The sequence below is a fragment of the Mytilus galloprovincialis genome, chromosome 3 (genome assembly GCF_965363235.1).
Source record: "Mytilus galloprovincialis chromosome 3, xbMytGall1.hap1.1, whole genome shotgun sequence".
NCBI classification, from domain to species: domain Eukaryota; kingdom Metazoa; phylum Mollusca; class Bivalvia; order Mytilida; family Mytilidae; genus Mytilus; species Mytilus galloprovincialis.
The window spans coordinates 64,109,763-64,124,154 of NC_134840.1; the positions used below are offsets into that span (position 1 = coordinate 64,109,763).

The window sequence follows — 14,392 nt, forward strand, 5'->3', positions numbered from 1 at the left end:
TGACGGAAACTTTGTGCCGTGAGGCATCTATATACAAAGTATGAAGCATCAAGCTCTTCCACCTTCTAAAATAAGCTTACAAGAAGTTAGCCATCACTGCTGCCGCGGGATTTCTATCACTATGTCGAGCTCTCTGTGACAATAGTCGCAGGCTCTGCAAAAATAGAACTCTTACAGGCCAAGTAGTCAGGACTGGTGTTATTTCGCATCTTTATGCTAGATATAGGAAGATGTGGTGTGACTACCAATGAGACAACTCTCTCGCCAAATAACATTTAAAAAAGTAAACAATTATACATTTCTAAAAAAAAAATCACTGTATTAAGAACTACTCAAACACTTAGATTGATTTATTGGAGTTGTATTTTACTGTGTATATAAAAGAAAAATAGTAGTTTCAGAGGAGAAGATTTTTGTAAAAGTTAACAGAGGACAGACGATGTACACCAAGTGATGACAAATGCTTACTTGGCCCTTTGCGTCAGGTGAGCTAAAAATGAAAATTCTGAGTGGGGTTGCACTTAAAAAGGGAGTATTGTAACATAATTTTCATTAAAATTGACCTGATTTAATAAAATATGAAAAGCAGTTCCAGAATCCCAGCTAACATCTACTATAGATCTATTTATCATCAAATAGTCCTTGTTTTAAGAATTAAAACTTATTACAATCATTCTAGTACTCACAAATGGTTCATTTGTATTTAATTCTGGAACTTAATTATCACTTTTATTGAAGATAACTTCAAATAACAAACGAAATACAAGTATGCTAAATTTACCTTTAAGGAAGAACAAATTAATATTTAATGACACAGTTTATTGATTCTGAAAGCACTACATATATATTAGATTACTGGATTTAACACATTTAATTAAAAGTTTTCTATCAACTTTATACAGACCATATTCTTAAAATAATCTGTGTTTTAATGCACATATTTCTAAAAGAAAGATTTTGTACTTTTAATTTAAGTACATGTGTATAAAGTTAAGACAAAGTTCTTTATAAATAAGAAGATGTGGTATGAGTGCCAATAAGACAACTCTCCACGCAAGTCACAATATATAAAAAGTTAACAATTATAGGTCAATGTACAACATCAACACAGAGCCATGGCTGACACTACATATATATTAAAATGTTATTATTTTCAACAAAAAACACAACAAATAAATGAATAAAAATAGTATAAAACTAGTCCAGCTAAAACAAGCAGACCTATGCCAGAATAATTCATCATTTCTGTAACAGGGACTTTCTTCACTGCTTCCTTAGCCCCAGACCAAGTATTTGGTCCTTGTAATCTATACTGAAAGGCTCCACAAGAACCAAATATTAACCTGAAAGCAAAAAAGTCATTAATGAACATCAATTAAAAACAACTATAACATGGTAGAGGTGTATCAAAAATTTCAGAAGATTATCAATAACTTTTAACCTTTGCTGAATATTTTATGAAAGTCAACATAAAGAAACATGGTACTGTGGATTCATTACTATTCTTGGAAAACATTTTGTTTGCTTTCTTTGGTAAAGGTTGAACATGAGTTCAAGTGCTTAAAGAATGAAACATTTACTATAGATATTGATGCAGAATCTGTCCAAATCTAAAATATGAAATAACAACTGAAATTGGTAATCATGAAAATATGAGGCACAGAATGGTAAAATTTGGTCAAAGGAAAATTTTGTTAAAAGTAAAAGACCACATTCTCTTCCTCCATTTAATCATAAGGTCATATAAAAAATTTCAGGCAAATTAAAAATAAACTAACATGATCATAAAACTGGCAAATTTGTAATGATCAAATGAATGGATAAGTTGGTAAACAGATAGATAAAAAGAAAAATAATAAAAAGATATTAAAATAGCATACAACGTATTATATTTTTCAAAAAAAGAGTATAAAAAATTCAGAAATTTACAGGTGGAATATACATGTATCACTCATCATACTTGTGGATCAGGAGTAAACCTTACCCAGTTTAATCATAAAGGAATACTAATAGAAATATATTTTGTATAATTCAGTTGTTTCTGACCAAGATAATCCAATAAAATATATAAGCATATACTGTTGATGCTAGTACTTGATCAGTAAAATTACATTAATCTAACTTATTTGAAATTCTGATAAAGCATTATTCATGTTATTATGGTGAATTCATGTGAATTTATTTACATTTTACAATATTGCCAAGGTTTGCAATTCGACCTTACCTCCAAGCTAGTGTAGGATTTGTTAGCAGTTCTGGTTTTGCACCAAAGTAAGATGAGATTTCATCATTATAAGTTATAGGATCTTTCTGTATTGTATGTCTGGCTGAGTGGTAGTATCTGTTCTTTGTTGCAATCTACAAAATATTCAGAAAAATTCAGAAATGATTGCAAGGTTTTTAACACTGTAAACCAACTTATTTTCGCGGATACATTATTTCGCATTTTACCCGGCTATTTAATTTAACGATTTCCTGACTTACATGATGAAATTTAATAAGGAAAGATCCAGGTAGTACATATTCACAACGATTGATATTTGCGTTATTTTTCTACTCTCAAAAGTTGCGAAAACATATCACTCACAAAAATAGGTTGGTTTACAGTAATGCAAACAATGCAACTTGGTGAGTATCGCAATACTAAAGGGTTATTGCATGAATATTGGGGAATATTGTCCCAAGTAGGATGATATATTGCACGAGCTTGCGAGTGCAATATATGTTCTACGAGGAACAATATTCTCCAATATTCATGCAATAACCCTTTTATTGTATAGCAATATAATATTTGAAAGTAAAAATTAGTTAAAACTAAGATTTTGATGTTGACAACGTCATGAATTTTGAGGATTTATTGCACTAGTGCAATATTGGAATTTATTTCACGCTAATTTTTGGCTATTTACTGTGGGAAATATTATATTGCTATACAATAATAAGAAATCCCATTCTGATAACTGAAACATAGATCTTTATGAAGATTTTTTTTAAATCGCAATAAGTCGACTTGCAATTATATCCATTCTTCAAAATTGCAATAATAAATGTGTGCATTTTGTTTTGAATTAACAGTAATGAGTCTTCCTTACATTTACATGTACTAATGATATAAAGTAACAAGCCTTAATTAATGTTTTATTTTCTTTACTATCTTTTTTTACATCTTTATAAAAAATACAATTAAAGTGTAACATATTGTAGTCAACTATACCTTAATTCTTAAATGTTCATAATTCAATTTGACATATATTTTCATTGAAAACATCTGATATTGATTAAGGAGGATAAAAAGTTATTTACTCTAACCAAAAAAATAATCATTTGAATTTCCAACAAGAAATCAATTAATAAACATAAAATTTGCAGGCAATATACCTCTTCTGCTCTCATATTATCTTCCATAGCTGATTTATTAGGTAAGTGAACACGCCCTTTGATGAGTTCAGCGTACCATCTGGCTTGTGTTTCTGACATGGTGAGGATTCCTCCTGATGCAGGCTGTACAAAACCAATAAAGGCTAATGATTGGCCAATATCTGGATTAAATACATTCTTGAATAACTGAAAGTAAATATGGTCAACGAAAATAAAATTAACTCATATTATCAGATATTTTTACATAGTTGTCTTTTTGGCAATCAACATAATCAATATGTACTCCTCATTTTATATAGGTTTGAAATGTGAATCTTTATGAAACACACTTATATATATATATTTAAAAACAAATATTTTCTTAAATGGCACATACATATTATGCCATGACTAAGGCCATTAGACCTGCTCAATGATTCAAACTAAATGTATATTCAATTGACTGTTTTTGAAGGTTTATAATATTTTATTAATTCATTTCTTATAATACAAACATTTCTTCCATAATATGTACAATTTTTTTATCTGGTTAGATCAATCATATTTCAGATCTACTATATAATTTAAAAGCAACAAAAAGGAGATAAGATTAGGGTAAAAATCACTTATTTGATTATTAAACACCAATGGATCTTTGATTAAAATTAAACAGTAATAGCAATGCATAAATAATTCACAGTATACACTTCCATCTACTATTTCAAACGCATAACTCACTTTCAGATTGTTATTATTATCATCCAAGACAGTCTGTTTGATTTCATCACTCAGGAAGGGGAGATCAATCTTGTAACCAGTACAAAGGATGATGCTATCAAATTCTGCTGATTCTCCATTGATGAAGTATACTTTCTTATTTTCTATTCTCTGAAAATACATAGTAAGAAGTGGTTAAAATTTTCAAGGTTTTATCAAAATTTTGAAACAAGAACAGCGTTTTTAGAATATCACAAAAACTTACTCATTCTATCAAAGGTTTGAATATTTATGTGCTCATTCAAGAATTCTACAAAGGGGTGGGTTTGTAGGTCAATTCTATGTTCTCTCATTAACAGAGATCTTTATGCCTAGCTGAAACTGCAAATGTTATTTTTGGTCAAAACATTGACCTTCAAGTGGTTTGCAAAAGGAAGTCCTCCCTTGCCAAAGATATACTATTGCCAAAGGTTGGGAGACATATCTTTTATGTTTTGGAAGATTCATTACGAAAAGGATTAATAGAGCCCTTGAGTTATGTCCTTCACCAGAAAGGTAAGTCAATTTTGTGAGCCTTTTTTATTTCATTTACTAGATTACAGTTTATAAAGCATCTTTGAAATTGTCATTAAGAAGGACAAACTAGAAATAATATTTATTCACAATCCCTATTGACAGCAGTAATTCAATTGGAAGAATTTTTAAATTATGATTCGTGCAATATAGCATTATATTTTTTCAACCACTAAGCTCAACATGGGAAGGAAGTGACAGTGCCCCTTACAGCTTTTACATTAATGCTAGCAAGACAAATCTTTGTTTGGCTTGCTTGCTTTGTTTGTATCAGTGATTGCTCAAGCATGGTAATTAAGATAGGCGGGGCTTCAGCTTGTATACATCATACTTAGATTTTATTGGACGTTATGTCTGAGGTTAAGGATACTTAATTTTAAAACATCACATGACAAATACACTTTTTTCTTGTATGAGGCTGAGAAACTGGCCTTCAACATTAATTGACTTAATATTGTTTTTATAACATATCAATCTATTAGTTCAGTCAGTTATTTCCATGTCTGTCCTTCGATTATGCAACTCCAGAAAATATTCTAAAAAATGGGAAACAATTGTATTGAAAAGAGAAAATCGAGTGCACCTTTTCTTATGTTAGGGTGTGTTTGAGATGAATATTTTGTCTTGAAAATGTACAAAACAAGAGTATTTGATACATCATCTCGCTTCAGACTCTATCATTTTATATAGCAAAGCTACAGGTTGACTTTATAACATAAACAAATAACAGTACTAAAAGGTGAAATATAGGGGTCAAGTGAAATACCTATCCAATGGATCACAAAATCAGAGTAGGTGTGTTCGAATAGCTATTTTACTAAAAGTGCTTGACGACAGTCTTTAATTTGGATCTCTGAAAAAAAAATTGTCTTCCGTTTCTACGATTGTGAAAATGAACAGATAATTTCGACGAAGTAGAAGCCTGTCTGTATCGTATATTTACAGGTAAGGAAACATGTGAGAATATGTGTCATGTGATGTTTTAAAATTTAGTGTCCTTAACCTCCAACATAACGTCCAATAAAATTTAAGTATGATGTATACAAGCTGAAGCCCCGCCTATCTTAATTACCATGCTTGAGCAAACATTGATACAAACAAAGCAAGCAAGCCAAACAAAGATTTGTCTTGCTAGCATTAATGTAAAAGCTGTAACACAAAAATGATGTTCACTGATGTTTCTACAAGAATTATTTCTTTTTATATACCTGAATATTTGGAACAACAACAATATTCTTCCTTTGTATATGATGGAGAAGAGTGGGACTAACTGTAGGTTGGGTCTGTAAAGCTCTCATTTTGGGATTCAAACCCCATCTACAATTAGCAAAATTAATAAAACATTGAAAATAGAACACAGAAAGTAAAAATAAATCATACTGGTAAGGGAAACAACAGTAATAAAAAAAATAGTAATGGAGAGAGAGAGAGAGAGAGACAACATACATGTTATGTACCCTATATGCAAGAATAGAATCATCATATCATTCAACATATTATATTAGTATTGCTTGTTTCAAGAACAATAGACAGGAACTTCATTCATTTAACAAGATAATAAAATGTTTTATGAACAAACCTTTTAGGATCTCCTGAAACAACTTTTATTACAGTCTCAAATATCCATGTGGCTAGTTTCCATGGCAATGCTAGAAATAGTCTATTGGCATATAAATCTGTTGGCTGTCCAAATATGTAGTTAGGTACAACCCATGCACCTGATCTGGTACTCAAGTAAACTGGCTTCTCTCTGAAAAAGTAAGCAATGAATATCATATTACACTGTAAGATATCTGGTACTCAAGTAAACTGGCTTCTCTCTGAAAAAGTAAGCAATGAATATCATATTACACTGTAAGATATCTTGTACACAAGTAAACTGGCTTCTCTCTGAAAAAGTAAGCAATGAATATCATATTATACTGTAAGATATCTTGTACACAAGTAAACTGGCTTCTCTCTGAAAAAGGAAGCAATGAATATCATATTATACTGTAAGATATCTTGTACACAAGTAAACTGGCTTCTCTCTGAAAAAGTAAGAGATGAATATCATATTACATGCATGTATACAATAAAATACATAAACATGTTAGAAAGTGAAATACAATGCTTTTTGAAGAGGTTTACAATCCAAATACAAATGTAGACCAACAATAAAGAGTTTGTTGAATGGTGATAAAATCATCTAGATTTCAACCACATTTCAGCATTAGAAACACATGGGCAAAATTTGGAATATCAAATATTCAAACCAGAAAGGTTATTTTGTATACTAAATATATGCAGAAAATTAATTTTCAGGTTCTAAAAAATAAGTGTACTTTATAAAGCTTGTTTACAGTGAATTTGAGTAATATATTTAATGTAAATAAATGATAATAAGGTAAATTCGTTAAAAAACAATGTCCTATCTATTCATTTTTATAAATATTATATAGTAATTATCATAATAACCAAAATTAATTCTACTACTTTTCTGAATTCTCCTAAAAAAGAAGAAACATGCTTATAAAATTGGAAAAAATAATACCATATTTTAATATTTTTTTGCTTTTGGAACTTTACAAATGTGCATCTGTTTTTTCATTCACATTTAAAACTATAAAACAGAAAAACAGTTATTATTTTTTACTTTAATGAGTTGAGCATGTCAAAACAGATTTGTAATTGTAAAACCTGAGCCAATTTGTGATTTCAATCTTCTTTGGTCCATGACCACAAGTGGAATCTAATTCTATATTCCTCCTAAGTGGAAATCTTTAATATAATACAATATTTGATCTGATATCAAACCTTCCAATAGCAGCAATATTGACTGCTACATCAACAGCACTGTTACCAATTCCCACCACCAAAACTCTCTTATCTTCAAGATGATTGGTTATAACATCTTTATACTTTACACTGTGAATTATCTCCCCTACAAAACAAAGATCATCTTTATTCTAACTGTAGCTATTTCATCATGTTCATTAAAATAAAACCTGATCGCTTTTTTTTGTAAAAAAAGATAAGGGTTTTATTCCTATTTGTTTTTAATCTAATTGTAAATAATGTATTCATGTATTACGTGTCACGGTACTTGTCAATCCCAAATTCATGTATTTGGTTTTGATGTTATATTTGTTATTCTCATGGGATTTTGTCTGATGCTTGGTCCGTTTCTGTGTGTGTTACATTGTAGTGTTGTGTCGTTGTTCTCCTCTTATATTTAATGTGTTTCCCTCAGTTTTAGTTTGTTACCCCGATTTTGTTTTTTGTCCATGGATTTATGAGTTTGAACAGCGGTATACTACTGTTGCCTTTATTTACCTACACTCATCATAGATACCAGGATAAAAAAAAATCCAGAAGCGTGTTCAGTCTACAATTCATCAGTGAAGCTCAAGTACAAAAATCTAATAATGCTTTCGTTCATGTTCCCTGTCAATACAGTGGAAGGCAGATAAAAAATATTGGTGTTTCTTAATGTTTGCCTTTCAATGGACCAGACAATGTAATATTTTGTAGCATCTAAATTCAAATCAAATTCTATTTTGGTTAATGTTGATCCCTTTATTTTTCTGTGTCATGTTATGCATGCAGTATTGGGTTTTTTGTGTGTTAAAATTCATTTCTTTCAATCATTTTTCGTCTGTTCTGCTAGGATTTGTAACTTTTAATTTAATATTTGATATATTTTTAATTTCTTTATGCAGTGTTCTATCATTAAATTAAAAATCAACCTGTAAAAGAATCCTGTCCCATAAATTTAGCCATTGTTGGTTTTGAATGATGTCCTGATGCTATGGCAACATTCTTGGCTAAATACACTTCCTGTGTGTCTGGTTTTACTGTAATACCATCCTCTTCTACCTCCTGTACTATAACCTTCCAATCTTCTCCTAGGTTTAAAACATACATATGTATCAATAAAAAATATAATACATTTTTTAATGATAATTACCTATAAATGACTTATAAATTGTAGTACATGTACATATATTATCTGATTATAGCGTAAGTTAACATCATCACTGATAGTTTCATTATCTACTATTTTACAAACTGCTTTTGTTCTTGTTCTTGAAGTTATATTTTAGTTTTAATTAAAGTTGATTGATTGCTTGTTGGTGTTAACTGTCACTTTTAGAACTTTTGGCTACCAGTTCTTGTAGTGGTTAGTTTTTATTGGTAGAGGAAACCAGACTTCAGAGAACCAACAACTTTCCAAAGATATTTTTTTTTAATAACTGTTTTCAATTACAGTATTTTGTTCTCAGATTTTAGATCTATATCTAGATTTCTTCATATGGCTACTTCGTTGTAACTTAAATAAAACTTTGCCAATGTCTTTAAAAGGGACTACGATATAAAAAATCTAGATGCTTAATTAAAACCCTCTTGCTGCCGACCGCTTTTCAATCTTGCATTTCATATGCCGGAAAATACGATAGCTCGACGTCTGTGACGTAACATGCAAAACAACGACGTCATTCAATATATGACGTCACGAAATAATGACCATTACATATCGGACCAATTGGAGAAAACATAACACTGTTTAATCTTCGGTCTTTTAATTGAAAGAGATACAGCATTGACGAGAAGCTTGCATAGATTTAACCATGGACATATGTGTCCCTCCGGCACTGCCGGTGTGGACATATGTGTCCCTCCGGCAGCAAGAGGGTTATTAAAGACACTGACTGCAAATAATTCTGCTTTGCACATTACTTCAGCTGTTATCCGCTCTTTGGTTGGGTTGTTGTCTCTTTGACATATTCCCCATTTTCATTCTCAATTTTACTTAAGATAAATTGTCTTATATTGTTATAACCCATTACATGTATTTTCATGTTATTTACTTATGCATCAATGTTTATTGTTTATATGGCTATTTTTATCTCTTTCAAGTACATGTCATAATGTAGATGTGACATGTATGCAATAATGAATAAAAGAATACAAGTTAATTTTACAATTGTGAGGCTACTAGGGTCATTTACAATACATACATTTTAATTTGAAAATGTAACATGTAAACCACACAGACACATAAAATTTTAGGTCTGTATAAGTATACATCTCTTTAGTTTGTATATAAATTATCATCTTGCACTAGATTACATCAGAATAACAGTTAAGTATGTTAAAACTGGTATTTCTACATGTAAAAGCGTATTTAATTAAACGGTACCTTGACCAAAAAAATTATATTGCCACATGTTGCAAATATTATCTAAAGAGGCAATGTGGTATGATTTTAAATGAGAAAGCTATCAGTTTAATCAAAGGAGATATGGCTTCAAACAATGAGCAATGTCTATGTATTTCATTTTATTATTTCATTGTTATAACACAATTCATTGTAATCATTGTATGAAATTTAAAACCAGCAAGGGTCCATGATTGGATTATTAAAGTATTCTTATTCTTATTGTATTACAGTAAGCTTTAAAAAGTACAAGGTAGATAATGGTCATTGAAAATACAACTATGTACACAGGCTAAGCAGTGGAAGATCTAGAAATTTTCAAAAGGGGGCACACTGACTGCCTAAGAAGGGGCCTGCTCCAGTCATGCTTCAGTGATTCCTTGTATAATCAACCAAATTTTCCCAACAAAAAATGAGGTTTGGGCACCCTGGGTTTCCCCTCTAAATCCATCACTGCTAAGCCACCAAAATCAACTGGACACTATTTTCACACAAAAAGCGTACTTAAATTTCATTTGCTTGAATTGTAAAATTTTGTTTATTAAATTTTTGAAATTGGAATTGTATGCGACTGTTGTACAAGTGAGAGGTAAGGCTAGCTTTGAAACCAGACTTAATACACATACTACATAAGAAAATGTCTATAACAACATAAAAAAAGAAGATGTGGTATGATTGTCAATGAGACAACTATCCACAAAAGACCAAAATGACACAGACATTAACAACTATAGGTCACTGTACGGCCTTCAACAATGAGCAAAGCCCATACCGCATAGTCAGCTATAAAAGGCCCCGATAAGACAATGTAAAACAATTCAAACGAGAAAACTAACGGCCTTATTTATGTAAAAACAAGTCAGGAATATGAAAGTTGTTATCAATTTGTTGGATGTATATATTCGTTTGATGTGTTTGAGCTTTTGATTTGCCATTTGATAAGGAACTTCAGTTTCAAATTTTCCTCAGAGATCTGTATTTTTGTGATTTAACTTTTTGTTTTGTTGTTAACCAGAGTTATGAATGTTAAATGTTTTATTATTACTAGAAACAAGGAATTATTTGAATAATGTTGAATTTCTTGTTTAGAAAACATATCCATGTCCATGAACTAAAGTTCTTTCAAATAAACAATATATAACAATGTTACCATGGTTACAGACCTTGTCTTTCAATGCTGACCACTTTTCTGTACAATTTGATGATTTCATTCAGCTTAAAGTGGTTGGTATAACTTTTAATATATTTGGCCATATCAACATTGTGTGGGTAATCTGGAACATCGTCAGGAAACGGAAAGTCTGAGAAACAGTAGTTGTACTTTGATACATTTCTAAAATTTATTTTATACATTTATATATAATATTCATACATATATGTGTCAAAGATTACAGAAAGTCTACCTCAACTAGATCATGCATAAAATGTTGGTTAAGCTGACCCAAATTGTAATACAACGTATATATACCAAATTAGTATTCATTAAGTGTTTTAAAAATTAATTATGACTGACCACAAAACTTAATATGTATTCTCAGAAGTCTCCAGTATTAAATGCATATTTCTACAATATTTCATATCATAAACGAAACAATTACTAATATAGATTAACAATATATACAAATGATATAATAATTCAGCAATACAGATCAAGTAATAAATAACAAAAACTCAAATGATGTTTTCAATTCAAAATTTTCTTCTAAATTTAAAAATCTCGCTACATGTATCTGAGCAGTTAGCCTGAGGCTTAGAAAAATTATTTTTCTGATTAGTGATAGTATATGAGGGTTTGGATGGGGTTAAATGATTAAAGAATAATGCCCTTAAAAAATGAAGATTAGAGAAAAAAGGGGTGAAAATTTAATGTTTACAGAATATGTAACCATGTAACCTCAAGTTTTCAGAAATATTCTATTAAAAAAAACTCTAGGTCCACACATATACCATACATATATTTATCAAATTCGATTAATTATATGTTGTCAAGAAAAAACATTGATTTTCGGATCTTTATATATTCCGCCTTCTTTTTCCAGACAAAGACTTCAGAAAGTTATATAATTCTTAATTCAGATATAAATTCAATTAAATTCGTATATGTCTGAAAATTTCAGCTTAGAAAAGGGTATGCATATATATCATGTATATATTTGGTTTTTTTTTAATAGAATATTTCTGAAAACTTGAGGTTACATGGTTACTAAATCTTGCACACAGGTAAAAAAAAAAAAGAGGTGAAAATTTGATTGGTTTATTTCCTATATGCAATGAAATTTAATGTAAAATTTTGTCTGTAGTACGGTACTAGATGGGATATAGCTTTACTCATGCCAAGTATTTGAAACAAAGATGAATTCTGCATAATTTTTTTTAAAAGTGCAAATTTAACAAAGACAAAAAGGGGAAAATCAATGGTGTTTATATTACACCTATATGTCCTACAATTGATGTCTTTCGTTACATGTACACACTTATATACAAATATTTTTATTTTCTGCTCATTATTAAAGGGCTTATTACAAAAATATCAATCAAGTTACAAGTAGTAAAATAGAATGAACCATATCAAAATATTGTATTGTTTGATGATTAGGGGAGGGTTGAGTCACTCCATGAGATATACAAAGAGGGATAACTCTAGGTCCACACAGATACCATACATATATTTATCAAATTCAATTAATTATATGTTGTCAAGAAAAAACATTGATTTTCGGATGTTTATATATTCCGCATTCTTTTTCCAGACAAAGACTTCAGAAAGTTATATAATTCTTAATTCAGATATAAATTCAATTTAATATATCATCTTTTAATGTTGATTCTTTTAAGTTAAGATAATTATAAACAAGAATGTGTCCATAGTACACGGATGCCCCACTCCCACTTTCTATGTTCAGTGGACCGTGAAATTGGGGTCAAAACTTTAATTTGGAATTAAAATTAGAAAGATCATATTATAGGGAACATGTGTACTAAGTTTCAAGTTGATTGGACTTCAGCTTCATCAAAAACTACCTCGACCAAAAACTTTAACCGGACGGACGAACGGAGGCACAGACCAGAAAACATAATGCCCCTCTACTATCGTAGGTGGGGCATAAAAATATATGTTATTAAGATATATGCATCTCTAATTTTTATATTAAAGAAAGCTTGTCAATACCTGAGACTACTATGTTATAGAAGTCTCAGTCAATACTTAATATCTTTAAAAAAAACTTTGACCTTAACATTTTTAAGGCAGCTACATATTCTTATCTTGAAGAGGTACATTTATAATTTTAAAAAAATTGCTCTTCACTATATATTAAAGTATTAGCTGTTTCTTTATAAAAGTCTCTCTGACAAGACTTTTAATTTGAAGATTATGATTACTAATTACTCTAAATCTACACAAATTAAATCCTTGTTGATATAAACAAATCCTTCAAATTTAAATTTGAAATAGAACTGTGTTTTGAATTTGCTATGCTCATAAATCACCACAAATGCAGGTATTTGTCTCAGATTTTTTTTCTATATATATATACCTTAAATAATACAACACAATTTTTCATTTGCAAATTTCCACTTACGCTGAATCAAAATGTCTTCAACTTTGCAAGTCATTCATCTTTATTTTTCTATGGATCAGGATCAACTTCATACTTTTTGAATTTCTTTGGGGTTCTATATTTTTGTGGTTTAAACTTTTACTTTTTTATTTTGTTTGAATTCAAATTAATTTTTGAGTTATTTCCTTGGACAATGAAAGGCTTTAAAGCACCTCATAATCATTTGGACTTCCTTTGTAAGGAGACAGATCACATAAATGAGGGGGGTCATAAATAAGGGTAGAAATGGGGTACTGTCATGACCAATAACAGGAGGAAAAAATTGCCCAATGACGTTGACGATAATTTTTGGTGCATGACGATAAAAAAATGATTTTGACCAAGGATTTGTACAAGATGTACAAATCCAAATCCTTGTTTTGACAAATCATGTTAATTTATTTCCAAAAATAACGGTAAAGATAATTATTTAAGATCTCTGACAAATCATGGTAAAATATTAACAAAACGATGCTAACGGTAGCGGAAAATGATCGTTTGACGATAAAGGGCATTACTATCCTCAAAAATATACACAAGTTTGCTTTAAAAATTTACAAGGATTTGTGAGGTGAAGCAAGATACAAATTTGATTTGGTATTAATCTTTTATAAAATAATGTTGTCAGTAGCTTTAAAACTTACATGTGTGTGAATCTCATAACACCATAGTCATTTTCTCTGAATGTCCATAACCCTCCTATGTCACCAGATCTTTCTAACACAACCACACTCAAACCAGCTTCTCTCAGACATTTTGCAGTGACAAGTCCAGAAATTCCTGCACCAATAACTATAACATCGGGACGATGGACTTGATCTTGGGAGGACATGTTTTAAATGACATGTCAAGTTATTTCAGGGTAAGATAACGTAAAAAATGGTTCAAAGTTCATTTTAGCTCTTTTAACCATGTGGGTTTGTTTACATTTTTATCTTCCGGCTCT

The 14,392-nt window shown here is 30.1% G+C and overlaps 1 protein-coding gene across 1 annotated transcript; it reads right to left on the bottom strand.

Moving 5' to 3' along the window:
* Positions 1 to 976: 976 nt before the first annotated feature.
* On the bottom strand, positions 977 to 14,384 carry LOC143068622 (flavin-containing monooxygenase 5-like). Its single transcript, XM_076242828.1, has 10 exons — positions 14,091 to 14,384; positions 11,011 to 11,180; positions 8,376 to 8,534; positions 7,444 to 7,570; positions 6,227 to 6,397; positions 5,856 to 5,964; positions 4,096 to 4,245; positions 3,379 to 3,564; positions 2,225 to 2,358; positions 977 to 1,343 (listed from the first exon to the last, which is right to left on the bottom strand). Exons 1-10 carry the CDS (start codon positions 14,276 to 14,278, stop codon positions 1,154 to 1,156), a joined length of 1,584 nt encoding a protein of 527 aa, XP_076098943.1. The 5' UTR covers positions 14,279 to 14,384; the 3' UTR covers positions 977 to 1,153.
* Between the last annotated feature and the right edge of the window lie 8 nt (positions 14,385 to 14,392).

What these genes read in the sequence shown, in the direction of transcription:
- LOC143068622 (XM_076242828.1), bottom strand. Translation starts at nt 14,278, where the DNA reads ATGTCCTCCCAAGATCAAGTCCATCGTCCCGATGTTATAGTTATTGGT. An exon ending in GGGACAGGATTCTTTTACAG is followed by an intron (nt 7,571 to 8,375) that starts GTTGATTTTTAA and finishes TTTGTTTTGTAG; the next exon opens with GGGAGATAATTCACAGTGTA. An exon ending in TTGTTGTTCCAAATATTCAG is followed by an intron (nt 4,246 to 5,855) that starts GTATATAAAAAG and finishes ATGTATTTTCAG; the next exon opens with AGAATAGAAAATAAGAAAGT.